At 56.0% G+C, this 13,271-nt stretch overlaps 1 protein-coding gene across 3 annotated transcripts; it reads left to right on the forward strand.

Moving 5' to 3' along the window:
- The first annotated feature begins 2,600 nt into the window (after positions 1 to 2,600).
- C5H11orf24 (chromosome 5 C11orf24 homolog) lies at positions 2,601 to 12,275 on the forward strand. Of its 3 annotated transcripts, none has more exons than XM_024574454.2 (4): positions 2,601 to 2,814; positions 6,556 to 6,781; positions 10,005 to 10,175; positions 10,868 to 12,275. In XM_024574454.2, exons 3-4 carry the CDS (start codon positions 10,100 to 10,102, stop codon positions 11,992 to 11,994), a joined length of 1,203 nt encoding a protein of 400 aa, XP_024430222.2. In that variant the 5' UTR covers positions 2,601 to 2,814; positions 6,556 to 6,781; positions 10,005 to 10,099; the 3' UTR covers positions 11,995 to 12,275. The 3 variants fall into 3 exon arrangements, with proteins under 3 accessions (XP_024430222.2, XP_045039438.2, XP_024430223.2); XM_045183503.2 differs by having other exon boundaries at positions 6,581 to 6,781; XM_024574455.2 differs by having other exon boundaries at positions 2,601 to 2,745.
- The last annotated feature ends 996 nt before the right edge of the window (positions 12,276 to 13,271 follow it).

The raw sequence follows: 13,271 nt of genomic DNA on the forward strand, positions 1-13,271 counted from the left end.
CTCAGTGGGCCAAAAGCTAGAAAAACAAATGGATAGGGCCCCAAATGTGCCAAAAGCTAGCAAGATATTGGATAGGGAAAAAAAAAAAAAAAAAGCCCTCCCTGCCCTATCCCTGTAAGAACTGCAGGCTTGAGCAAGAGGAGATGGTCTTTCAGATGGGAGCCCACCATTCTCCCAGGTCACATGGCACCTGAATAAACCTCTTTGCTTTTGCACCAGCACCTGCCTCACGAGTCTGGCTTTCTTTGCAGCAGGCAGCCGAACCACCGTCTTGTTTGGTTACAAGAGGACAAAGCTTTGAGTTTGTTACTAGCTATTTCTATATAGAAAGCACCTGAGATGATCTGCGTCCTTAGACAAAAGCTTAAAGATTGAAGTGGATCCTTCTCTCTCTTTAATTCACCCGTCTCCATCAGAAGAAGCTGGCCCACCCTGCTTGGCTCTTCATGATACTCTGCAGAGACAGCAATGCAGTTGCCTCAGCTGTGCTCAGTAGACACTGGGCTCCAGGTGACCCCAGTGCACCAAGAGGTACTCGATTCCCCCATGAAAGAATGTGTTTCCCTGCATCCTGGACCATCCAGGCAAGATATTTCCACTGTTGTCAGAAACCCATTTTCTAGTAACATCCTAGAGTGGAGGTTGGCAAACCGTTTTTGAAAAGGACCAGACACAGTAGCTATTTTAGGCTTTGCGAGCCACACTGTCTGTGCCGCAACTACGCCCCTCTGCCCTTGTAGTGCGAAAGCAGCCAGACCCCACACAGTGAGGCAGCATAACTGTATCCCAATAAAACTTTATTTACAAAAGCAGCCAATGGCCAGCAGACCCCTGGTCTAGACTATGAGTTCCTCGAGGAGGAAGGCTGTGCCTTATCTTTGTAATCTCGGCCCTAGGAGATAAAATAGTCCTGAACTTTTTAAAGATTTTATTTATTTATTTTTAGACAGAGGGGAAAGGAGGAAGAGAGGGAGAGAAACATCGATGTGTAAGGGAAACTTGGATTGGTTCTCTCGCACGCCCCAACTGGGAACTTGGCCTGTAACCCAGGCATGTGCCCTGGCTTACAGTTTCCTGGCAAACTGGCAACCCTTTGGTTCACAGGCTGGTGCTCAATCCACTGAACCACTTAGCCAGGGCCCGATTTTGCCAAGAAGGAAATGAAACCAGAGTCACAGAGGCATCAATTTTTGAAGAAGGCAAGTACAAAACTACAACTGGATGTTAAGTGTGTTCGCACTGTGAACACAGACATGGCACTTCTCCTGTTAGATCTGAGCTAGTGGGGAAAAGTAAAGCAAACACAAAGCAAAAGAATGTTATCTTCACAAACCCTACCGATCAGCCTAGGTCTCAGCAAACTCTTCCATGCAGGTTAAGTTCTACACAACTTGAAAGTATGAGGTTGGCCATGGCTGAAGCGGCTCAGTGGACAGAGTGCCGGCCTGCAAACCTAAGGGTCACAGGTTCGACTCCCAGTCAAGGCACGGGCCTGGGTTACAGGCCAGGTCCCCAGTAGGGGGTGCGTGAGAGGCAACCCCACTCTGATGTTTCTCTCCCTCTCTGTCTCCTTCCCTTCTCTCTAAAAATAAGTAAATAAAATCTTTAATAAATAAATAAATAAAACTACAAGGTTGAACTTGCTGGTAATAGCTCTATTTTTCAGGTGTTCCCAGATCTCAGAGACGGTAAGTTCACCCTGTCTTTGCACACCCTCAGTTTTCTATGTCTGCCTTAGTTTCCTACCAGAAGACCCCAAGACAGGTTATAAAACTGTCTGAAAATAAAGCCTTTGGTGTACTCCCACGTGTGGACGAAAAAGAGGTTCTATGGAAAGTAACCTCACACGGTGATCTGATCAGAAACTTCTAAAGTGGTGATGCCCCAGGCAGGTAACTCCTTGAGTAAAAGGGTTACTGGTTTAAGCAGACCCTGTCCATTGTTCTTGTGCTCCTAAGCTAACGTTCTTTTGAAATAAGCAAAGCCCTACACTCGAATTCCCCACTGTTATCCCTGGGCTGACATTTATAAACATTTTGTGGGTCTCAGTCTCTGTATCTGCAAAATGGAGGCTAATAGTATAGCTCACCGTACTATTGCGGTAATTAATCACTGAACCTGCAGGAAAATCACTGAACAAGCTCAAGGCTTAGCAAGTTGTAAGCTGCCGTCCCTACTATTACTACCAGCACCCCACGCCCAACGCAGGCCCCCAGGGGTTGGATCAAGTCTGAGGGAGGAAGGCAGGAGTATGGCAAGGTCAACCCCTCGTGCTCGACCCCTGTGGGCCCCCGGGGTACACCTGAGCTGACGCTGCCCAGGCCGGGCACTCTGGTCGCTGCAAGAAGGCGCCCACGTCCAGGCGGCGAAGACCACGGAAGGACCACATCCGCCAAAGTCCTGTCGGGAACAGCCAATTGCGACCGCGTGGGTGACGTCTCCGGGCCGCGCCCACGGTGGGCCGGGCCTTGGAAGCCACGCCTCTCGCTTCCGGCTCGCGTCCGGCTGCGCCAGGCACCGCCTAGCCGATCCCTGCGCCTGCGGGAGGCTGCTCTGACCCGCCCCTGGCACGCCTCCCAGTGACGTCACTTCCTGTCGGCCTGGGCGGGGCGGACCTGGGGCGGCTGTCCCGAGCGCTTTGGCTTCGGGCTGCTCTGCCCTGCTGCCCGCCACGTCCCCACGCCGGACCGCGGGCACCTTCGCCGTCCGAGGGCCGCCCGGCCTCTGCAGACCCGCTGCGCCCGGGTAAGGGGCCTGCGCTGCCCTCCGACATGCTGTAGTCACGGCTCCCGAGGGGCTCGGGGCTGAGAGAAGGTGAGGACGGGAGGATGAATGGGGGCACGAGAGGCAGAGGAGGGGGACAGGAGGAAACGGGAGTGGGGGCAAGCAATGCCAGATGATGAGGACGGAGGTGTCCAGTAAGAAACGTCCAAAGCGGTGAAGAGTTTTTACAAGTTTATTTGAGCCAAACCGATGACAGTTGCTGGGAAGCAAAATCTCAAGGAATTGAGAAAATGCTCTGGAGAAGGCCATTTCTGCAGCTTAAAGGAGGGTTCCACGACATTCATTGGTGATAGATTTATGGGGGCGGGAGAAGGGAAAGTGGGGGAATCTCTAGGATTGAATGAAAAGTGAAACGGAGAGACACATACTTCTTTTACGTTGGCGGGTACAGGATAGTTCATAATTTACAGCACATAGGGCCTGTACTCGGGAAACAAGATGACCAGGAGGTGCTCAGGGTTCTGCGGTGGTGGGTATGCCCTGAGGGGTCTGCAAAAGGAGATGACTGACGTTCTGGCCGTACATTATTTTAGGCTCACCGAAGGTAATTTGTCGAGGAAACCGTAGGCCGAGGACATGAGTACACATTTAGTGAGGAATTTTTCATTTCAGACCGTCCCATGTGGTTACTTTGCCAGCCTCCCCTGAGCTTCTCAGGTTCGGTATGTGGTCCCTTTTTCAGCCATACTGGCAAGGAATAGGCGGAGAGGAAGAAGCAGAAGGAGTCCGTTGGGGGCCGAGACTCCAAAGGAGCACGGGTGGGAGCCCAAGAGGTGGAAGGCGAGGTCACACCCAGGTTGTTCCAGTTTGGGAGCAGAGGATGGGGAAGTTGGGACATGCCCGTTTGGGCGGGGAACTAAAACATCCTCCAGGGGCAAGGCTGGGCCCCAGGAAGTGTTCTCACAGAAAGAGTGGACCCTTTAGGTGACCCAGACCTCCCTCAGGCCCTTTCTACCCCGGGGCGGGTTGGGGGTTGTCCTTTTCCATCTACCTGCCCATCTCCCCCCACGTGAGTCTGGATGGCTGCTTAGCGTGTGCGTTTCACTGTGAGGCAGATTGAGGAGGCAGCATCCACAAAGGCAGCCATGAAACATAAATATGGCATTTAAAATTTTGCCTATAACATTTTGTTTTCTCCCCAAAGGAAGCATCTCTAAAATGTCAATAAAATCGGGGAGGAAAGTATTTAGAATACAGATTTTTCCCACTTCTATGCCAGGCTTGCCTAACAGGCAAAGTAATGCCAAGGTTACCCACATTGTCAACAAAAACTAGACCCTTGATCAGCATTTAACCATGATACTGAAACTGCCAGACACCCGGAAGCAGCAACGTCATTAAGACAGTATCTACTGCTCCAGGTTCCCTTTTGCCACAGAGACACATCCTTTGGACCACAGGACAATGTCTCTGTACACATGGGTTCTGCTACCGAAGTTCAGCCAGGCGATACCGCCAGGATAGGTGTCTGTGCTGTGCCCTGAATTTGCTTTCGCGGTCCCTACTTCTGGGTACGTATGGGTGCCCCAGCGTGGAGTAGGGACTGGGCTCACGTCGCTGCTGATAAATGTCACCAAAGTGATGGAACGTGGGGTGATAGTGTGGTCCCTGCCAAGCCTGAGGGTTCCCTGTGTTGGATCTCAGGAGGCTGTGGAAGCCAGAAAAAGGAATGAAGCAATTTGCAGTCTGATTGTATGTCACTTGCATGCAGCACCCTGCATATAACAAATAGGTTCATAAAAGAGTTTAAAATCAAGCCCAGGTTGGGAACACAAGGAATTGGAGACGGGAGGTGTTGAGAGGCATCTCAACAAAGTCAAGGGCCAGAACAGGGTCAGGAAGTGGACACCAAGAGCCACAGTCTGCTGCCTTTCTGATGGGGTGTTGCCTGGCGCATGGGGTGCTGTCTCTTCTCTGCAAAACTTGTGGGGAGCTGACCCCTGAAAAGGACGAACTCTCAGCACCAGCCTAATCTGTCTTTCCATCTGCCCTGGTCTCTCACTTAATACTGACTTCATTCTTTCCTGCTTACTCCCCTCCTGCCCCAGCGCTCTGTTTCCTTTCCATCTCTCAGTCTGAGACCTCGATCTGTCTACTCTCCAGGTGATAATAACTGGCCAGGCCCTCTTATAAGGTTCACCAAAGGTTTTGCGGGGGAAACTACTATTTTAAATCTTGTGAATGGTTTGTCTATTGTGAGTCAACTTACAAGGTTAGCACAGGCCCCCACAAGTGAATGTTGGCATTTTGAATATGCTGTTGGAACGTGGAGGCTGGACCATACCAGAGAGATGAAGTCACAGCACAACGAGGGCTTGTTCTTGACTCTGCATGGTGGCCTGTTCCCGGTTCTGTGGGACTGAGCACCAGCTCCCCTGGCTGGGAGGGAATGAGCAGAAGGGAGTGGTATCCAGCAGAAGTCAATGGAGAAACTTGTGGAGCTTCACGAAGCAGCCTTATAGAAATGCTCCCTGTGTACACTTGCTTTGTGTATGTAACTATGTGTGTGATTGCACACACGCGTGGGTATGACTGCATAGACACACTGTGGCAGTATATGTGCATGTGTAGCTGTGTGTGCACACGAGTGTGACTCCATGCTCTATGTGTGTGCCTGTGCACGTATGCTCATGTATGCCCATGAGGGCATTTGTGTTAGGGAGTGGGCCACGGTGGTCCTTGGGCATCACTTACCAGCTAATATCTGCCACTGGAGGAGGTGATTGGCTTCCTTCATGTCCAGAGCTCACGTTAACTACTCAGCAATGAGAGAAGCGTTTGTGCCGGCGTAGCTTCACGTGGCTACTGTGCTCCTGGGTTCCTCTCAGTTTTGGTTGGCTCCTAGAAAAATGCATCTCCTGTCGTGTGGCTCATGATGTTTCTCTAAACTACTAAAATTTGTGGATGAAATTGTATCCATTGGGCCTCCTCTGCCTGGTTGCTCAACGTACTTGAAGAAAATCAGATGTTGATTTCTTTCATCGGAGCCTTTCAGAAGTGTTTTCCAAGAGTGAGACACGCTTGTTTTTTTTTAAAAAAAGAGAGAGAACCCTCGCAGGTGTAGCTCAGGGGATTGATAGCCAGACTGCGAACCAAAGGGTCTCCTATTGGATTCCCACTCAGGGCACATGCCTGGGTTGTGGACCAGGCCCCCAGTAGGGGGCGCTAGAGAGACAACCACACGGTGATGTTTCTCCCTCTCTCTAAAAATAAATAAATAAAATCTTTAAAAATTTTTATACCAGAATGTTAATAACAGTTACCCCTGGCTAATAGATTTACAGGTAATTTTCATTTTCTACTTTGTATCTTTTTTTAAAAAGATTTTATTTATTTATGTTTAGAGAGAGGGGAAGGGAAGAAGAGAAGGAAACATCAGTATGTGGTTACCTCTCATGCGCCCCCTACTGGGGGCCTGGTTTGCAGGCCTGCACTCAATCCACTGAGCCACCCCAGCCAAGGCTGAAATTTGTGTAATTTTTTAATAGCTGTGATAGTATTTTACATATGGATGGGACCATATTTTATGTAATCATTCCAGTTTTTTACTATTAGAAGTAATGCCATGATGAACATCTTTGTAGATCTCCGTCCATGGACTGCTGTCCAATGGCTTCCGTAGAAGAAACGCGGCCCTAGAAAGTGCTTCGTAAGCAGCTAGGACATTGAAGGTGCTGATGCCATAGTGTCATCTCCCAGGGTGACGCCTGCTGAATGCTGCTTGTTTGGTGCCCCCCTCCTTACCGGATGGTTTCCCTGTGCTTTTCCTAGGAGTGTTACTCCTTTCAAACCCTAGATGCGACTGTCAGCAGAGCGGAGCATCTGCCTGTGTCCCCCATGTGCCACAAAGCATGCCGCAGCCCGGGAGTGCTCCCCGCAGCCGCCCTCGCCTCCTGCAAAGCCAGACCTCCCCTGACGAGCACACGGTGCCAGGCCCGCAGCTCTCAGAGGAGGAAGATGGCCCAACCCGGGATCACGCCCTGAGCACCTGCTTCTGGTGAGTGTCTGAGGCCCTGAGTGTCAGGGCCACCTGCTTGGTGACAGGACAGTGAGCTCAGAGGGGACCCTGAGGGGGTTCCACAAGCTCGGGAAGCATCAAGATGAAAGGAGAGATGGCAAAGCGCAGGGCGCTGAACCTTCCAGCATCCGGGAGGGGTCTGGTCTGTGGCTCTTCCCGTCAGAAGTTCTGCCTCCACAGGTCCTCGAGGAGGATGATCCATAGGTGGGGACAGGCAGGACCGACTGGTCGTCTGTGGTCCTCATCCACTCACCACCTGAGTCTTGGCCTGTGTCACCAAAGCCTAATGCTTGTGGGAGCCCCTCACGTGTGCAGTAGCTCGCTGATGCCGGGGTGGAGGAGGCTTCTCATCACCGAAGGGGCCCGGGGAGCACACCGACCAGAGGCTGTCCCAGGACCCGGGCCGAAGTGGTCTGTGTCTGTTCCAGGGTGAGGCGGGAAGGAGGAAGGCCGTTGAGCACATCAAATCAGCCTGTGCCTGCATCCAGGAGCCCTGCAGTTTATTGCTCACGCAGCAGCTGGGGAGCTGCAGCCTGTGGGCCAAGTCCTGCCCGCCACCTGTGTTCGTAAATAAAGTTTATTGGGACGTAGCCACACCCATCGCGTACATATCCTCCACGGCTGCGTGGCCTGCGGAGTCTAAACTATTGGCTGTCTAGCTCTTTACAGAAAATGTTTGCCAGCTGTGCTCTAGAGACTTGTGGTGGGGGACACCAGAGGGCCCAGGGCCTGGGGTGCGATCGGGAAGCCCCTGGCGCATCACCCCACCCCAGTGGCCCCCAGCTTCAGGCTCTGGCACAGGGCCATTCCTTCAGCAGCCGCGACTGGCTGGAGAGCCGCTTAAATACGTTCATTCACTGAGAGCCCAGCTGCAGTGCCTCGGGGGAGTCCTCGGTGCCCCACACCTTCCAGTTTCAGCTCTTGCCTCCATGATAGTGTCTGTTTCTTCTCTCCCTAACCCACCCCCACTCGCTCCTGTCAAAACAGCGAATGCTTTTGCTCTCTAGAAGGCAGATGCAAATCTGTGGCTCGTAGGGCCGAGTAACCTTCTAAACCTGTGAGGGCCAGGCGCCCCTCCAGACGATTTTGGAAGGGAAGTGCAGGATGAAACTAGATACAAGTTTCAGGGCATCAGGGAATGTGCCAGCCTTCCGGAAGGGTTTGTGCCAGGTGGGTTTTTCCGGTCCTGGGGCCACCCTACAGCAGTCCCCACTGATCCCAGGAGGCAGAAAGCCGCTGTGGGGCCACCTGTAAACATCCCTTCAGGCCTCACGGGGGCCACTTTTGTGGGCTAAAGGCTAAGCCAGGCTCCGGGTTGGGAGCGACAGATATTTCACATGCCTGGGAGAGGAAGGTGGGGGCCAGATTTGGAAGGCCGCCTCGGCTGTGTGAAGGAACTTTTGGGTTGTGCAGGGGTGGTGCGGGGTTTGAGTCCTGGAGGCGGGGTCAGCTTTGTGGCTTATCAGGATCTTTTGGGAAGCCATGGGGGTGGGGCAAGAGGATCAGGGCCATGTGGGGGTGCTAGGAGGCGATGCATTCATGACTCTTCCCACTGCAGGGCCACAGAGAGCTGTGGCAGCGTCCAGCATCCATCCTGGGGTGAGGGGCCGGCCAGGGCGTTGCCATTCAGTGTCCTCGGGGCTCCCTTCCAGGACACCCTGTGAACACAGGACCTTCACGGTGAGGGCCCAGCGGGAGGGCCAAAGGCCCAGGGTGTCTTCAGGCAGCACTGACCTTGGAGGGACGCTCGGGAGCCCCATTCCCATCACCTGCCTTTAGACTCCCAGCAGGCCTGAGCTCTGTGCCCATGTGGTTAGTCGTGCGACTAAACATGACTGAGTAGCCACTTCAGGGAGGGCCTGGGTCTCCAGGTGGCCAGGTGGGACTCAGGCCATTGGGCAGGGCTGAGGACAGGACCAGGGTGCAGCCAGGAGCAGCAGGACATGAAGTAAGGGGACACTCAGGTCACCTGGCCCCTAAGCTCCCCACTGCACCTATGTAGGGAGGAATCCCAGCCTGCCCACCTTTGGGAGGGGCCCAGGGTGAGTGTGGGGTCAGCCCCGTGCACTGGGGAAGCCAACTCCTGGTGGGGCCTGGCCGTGGCAGCATCTCTGGAAGTTTCTGCTGTCATACTGTCTCCCTCACAGGCAGTGGGGCTTCTGCTACTGGGTTCTGTGAGCCTGCTCTCTGTCTCTCCCAGGGGCACCCCTTATCGGGTCCACAGCCTCCTGGGGCCTCTCTCTAGCGCTCACACCCACTCCGCCCTCACCGGGTGGCCTATCGCTCCAGTCTAATCCCAGGAATTACCACACTGCGCCGTGGCCTCTGGCCCTGCTGATCTGCAGCTTTCTCCCGCTGGCCCCCAGCAGGTGGACCCCATCCGTCTTTTAGAACATGGCCTGGGTGTCACTGGCCCAGGAAACCTCCCCTGGCACCGCCACCTGAATGAAGTGCCTCCTCGGGGCTCCAGCAGCACCCTGTCCTCCCCATCCTCGCCCAGCCACCCAGAGGACCAGACCCCAACTTACCCTTCGAGTCCTGCCATCTCCTCCCTGCCTCCCAGCAGTGAGTCACGCACCTGCTCTATGTCACCTGCAGTGACCTCTTTCCGTGTCTCCCACGGGGTGGCAGGCTCCCTGGAGGAGGGAGCTGTGTGGCTTCTGCCTTTTGTCGTGAGTGCGCTGCTTGGCACCTGAGCAGGCCTCGGAATCCTGGACGATGGATTGGTGGCCAGATGGATGGGTGGTGATGATGGCTAAACGGCTGCCCGGCTAAGTGGCCTTGCCCGCATGAAGGGCGTGGCTGGCCAGCACAGGGTGCACAGAGGTGCACTGGGCCTGCCCCGTGTCCTGCAGGCCACAGGAGAAAGGGAGGGGAGGGCTTGGCTGATCCTGGTGTCAGAAAATGCCTTGGCCTCTCTCCATTGTTCTGTCAAACTCTGAGCTGTGGGTGCTCGCGGGGATTGAGACTCCGCATGGGGTCGGGTCAGGAAGTGCTTTAACCCGTCAGGTGCAGGCACTGGTCAGCGCACTGGGCTGCTGTGGTCGAGAGACATGGCACTCTTCCTGGGCACCCGGCCTGGTTGAGGCACTTGGCTTGGTCGGCACACCGGACCCTGCCACAGCCCTGCGTACAGGCGCAGAGCTGCGCCCTGGGCCAGGCTGTGTGTTACTGACCAGAACCCCTTCCTTCTTGACCTCAGATCCTCAGCCAAGCAGCGGGCATCGTGAGCAGCCTGAGATTGGCAGGCCCAGGGCCTCGGGGACCGCCCCAGCCTTGCCCTGCCTCACCCACAAGATGTGGCCTGCCCTCATGCTTGCTTGCCTTTCCTCCTTATCCTTATCTGGACGCCTAGTGGCCTCCCAGGACCCAGGTGAGTGAGAGCTGGGTGACTGCCAGACAGGCCCACAGTGGCCCTCGAGCGCCCTCTGCCCCGGGGGGTGTCAGCGAGCCCCCTGGGAAGGGCTCCCCAGGGCTGGGCCAAGAAGGGCTGTCAGGCTGAGCTCCAGGCCCCATGCAGGTGGGGAGCCCCCAACAGGACCAGGCCTCTGCACCCTGAGAGGGTCCCCCGCTTGGCACTGGGAAACCTCCTTCCCTCTAGAAGCCTGGTCTTCACTGGGGATTCACTCACTCAGACCTCAGACTCTCAGCAGCACTTCCGCTCTGACAGGAATTCTCAGCAAAGCCAAGAACCCTTCCACAGTGGAGATTTCTGGGCCACAGTCTATCCGCTTTGCAAGCCAGGGTGTGTTTGAGGGGTTTAATGGTGAATCACGCCTGTCATGTGAGACTGCGCTCTGTCTGCTGTTTTGGGAATTGGATCAAAATGTGAAGCTCTTAAGCCTTCCATGGTCTCGAGGCTCCGAGAGGGCAGAGCGGTTTCACAGGCACAGTGCAGGTGCCTCTGCGGTGGGCTGCGGGTGGATGGAGGCATGCCACCAGGTCGGGGGGCTGTGCGCATGGGCCGTCCTCCTCGCCCCGGGCTGGAGACGGCACCACGATGCCGCCAGCAGCTGGCCAGTCAGGCCCATGAACGTGTCTTTTTCTCTCCTTCCTCACTTCAAGGGTCCCCAGCCCTCAACCTGACACACGACAGCGTGGTCCCGGAAGGCGTACCCAGGGAAGCAGCGGAGAGTGTCTTCAACACAACGTCCGCCCGAATGACGCCACCCTCTCCCGTCACGTCAGCCGGAGGGACTCTGGGAGCCAACCGCAGCTCTCTTGTGATCACAGCTGGGAGAACACACAGGACAGATGTGGGCACCCCGGCAGCTGTGGCAGGTGGCCCTGACCTCCCGGCCTCCAGGTGGCCCACACCGGCCTCCCCGACGTCCACTCGGCCAGCTCCGTCCTCCACAACCACGCTCAGCACCGCCCACACCCAGGCGCCTAGCAGCGGCACGTCTCCGGGAACTGACCCCCCAATGCCGCTGGCCTCCAGCGCTCAGACGGCTGCTGCCGCCTCGGTAAGGGCGGATAGCCCCCTGGGCACACAGGGCCTTGCCAAGCGCACACCCAGCCCCTCCACAGCCAGCCCCCTGCTCCCCGTGGGTCCCCACGCACCCAACGAGTCCATACGAGGCCCCACCATCCAGGCGTCGACTGCCCAACCGGTGGCAGACAAAGCAAGTAGTCCTACCCCATCCCTCGTGAACACAGCCACGGGGTCCACCCTCTCCTCTGTAGCTTCTGCGTCCACCACAGTGGTGACAGCCATCAAGACACAAGCTGAGGGGTCAGCTGCCAGCACAGTGCCAACTTCTGTGCCTCGCACCAGCTGGACCCCTATGGTGGAGCCTCTGTCTCCCACGACACCGCCAAGCCCTGCTCCATCTCCCCAGGGGGGCACAGGCCCAGGCACACTCCCCACGCAGGAGCAGGTGCAGCCTGAGGCCACAGGTGGTACTGCTTCCAACAGCCCGACACCCGGGAGCTCAGGGGACCCTAAGGTGCCAACCACAGACTCGTGCCAGCTCAGCACCCAAGGCCAGTACCTGGTGGTCACCACCAACCCCCTGCCCCTGTCCCCGGTAAACAGGAGTGCCCTCCTGGCCGTGCTCTTGCTCGGTGTGACCCTTTTTGTCACGGTGTTGGTTCTATTTGCCCTGCAAGCCTACGAGAGCTACAAGAAGAAGGGCTACACGCAGGTGGACTATTTAATCAATGGGATGTACGCAGACTCAGAAATGTGAGGGGTGGGGGCAGACTGGCCTTCGGCTCCGGCCAGACACTCAGGGCTGGGCCCTTCTCCCATTTCCCCTCCAAGACCAAACCAAGTGCTTCCGAACTCTGGTGCGACGTAGGAGATATGCCAGATGCTTAAACACATTTAACAACTGTCAGATAATTCCACGATCACTAAAGACTTGCTGCTTTTTTCATACTTACTTTTGTAAACGATCATGCTGCAGGGTGGGGCAGGCGGGCCCCCGTGTGTCAGGTCCCGGCCAGAATTAAAGCCATGACCACTTTCCATTCGGACCGTGTCTCCCCCTTGTGCGGGCCCCGCCCCGCACACCACTGCTACAGGGGCGCCTTCTGAGATGCTTCAATACCACCACAGCCCCAGAGGCTCGCTGTGTCTGGGCTGCTTCCTTGGGCTTCGCTCTTGTGCCCAGACCTGCCTGTGCCCAGTGGGAGGAGCCCCAGCCGGAGGGGGGGGGGGGCTCTGACACCACTTGGAGACAGAACCTCTTCCTCCAGCCCCCCTTTCTGTGGATGCTGAGGTGGTGAGCCTCTTGGAGCCTGACTTGGGCGTGAGAGCAGAGCCGGTGTCAGGCGCACGGTGTAGCCAGGTCAGCCGGACCGGCTCAGACACACTGGTGGGGGCCCTGACACCTCGTGGTGTGTGCTCCCCTCTCAGAATGCCAAGTTTGTGGGGTGGGGTGGTCCTTCTTAGCACCTTGGCCCCGGTCACCCTGGAATCTGGGGGGCCAAGGCCCCAGTGGGTGCAGGGGCTGCTCCCCTCAGCAGGACAATTGCCCTGGGTTCTGGGCTCCATGTCCCCAACACCCAGCAGCCCTCAGAGCCACGCTTACTGTGTCCTTCAGTGCTGGTTGCTGCCCTGTGTGAAGCAGGTAATTCATCAAACTACCCCTGAACCCCAGGAGATCAGCCTCTGTCCCCACTTTTTTTTTACTCCTTACCTGAGTGTATACTCATTGATTTTTTTAGAGAGAGGGCAAGACCTCTGTTGGTTGCCCCTTAGTATGCACCCCAACCAGAGATCAAACCCACAACCTAGGTGTGTGCCCTGACCCTCTGCATACTCAGATTCCCAGCGGCGGAGCGGACCCTCGAACTGCACAGGTCGGGGAAACAGTCGCATATGAGTGGACCTGCGCAGTTCAAACCCATGCTCAGGGGTCAGCTGAACTTTGTTTTACCGCCTGCCCCGCTGGGCCTGGCCACGGGCCTCTCTCTGCCCACCCACCCCAGGCAGCGAGAGCTTCGGCAGCACGGGCAGCTG

This window comes from Desmodus rotundus, chromosome 5 (assembly GCF_022682495.2).
Source record: "Desmodus rotundus isolate HL8 chromosome 5, HLdesRot8A.1, whole genome shotgun sequence".
NCBI classification, from domain to species: Eukaryota; Metazoa; Chordata; class Mammalia; order Chiroptera; family Phyllostomidae; genus Desmodus; species Desmodus rotundus.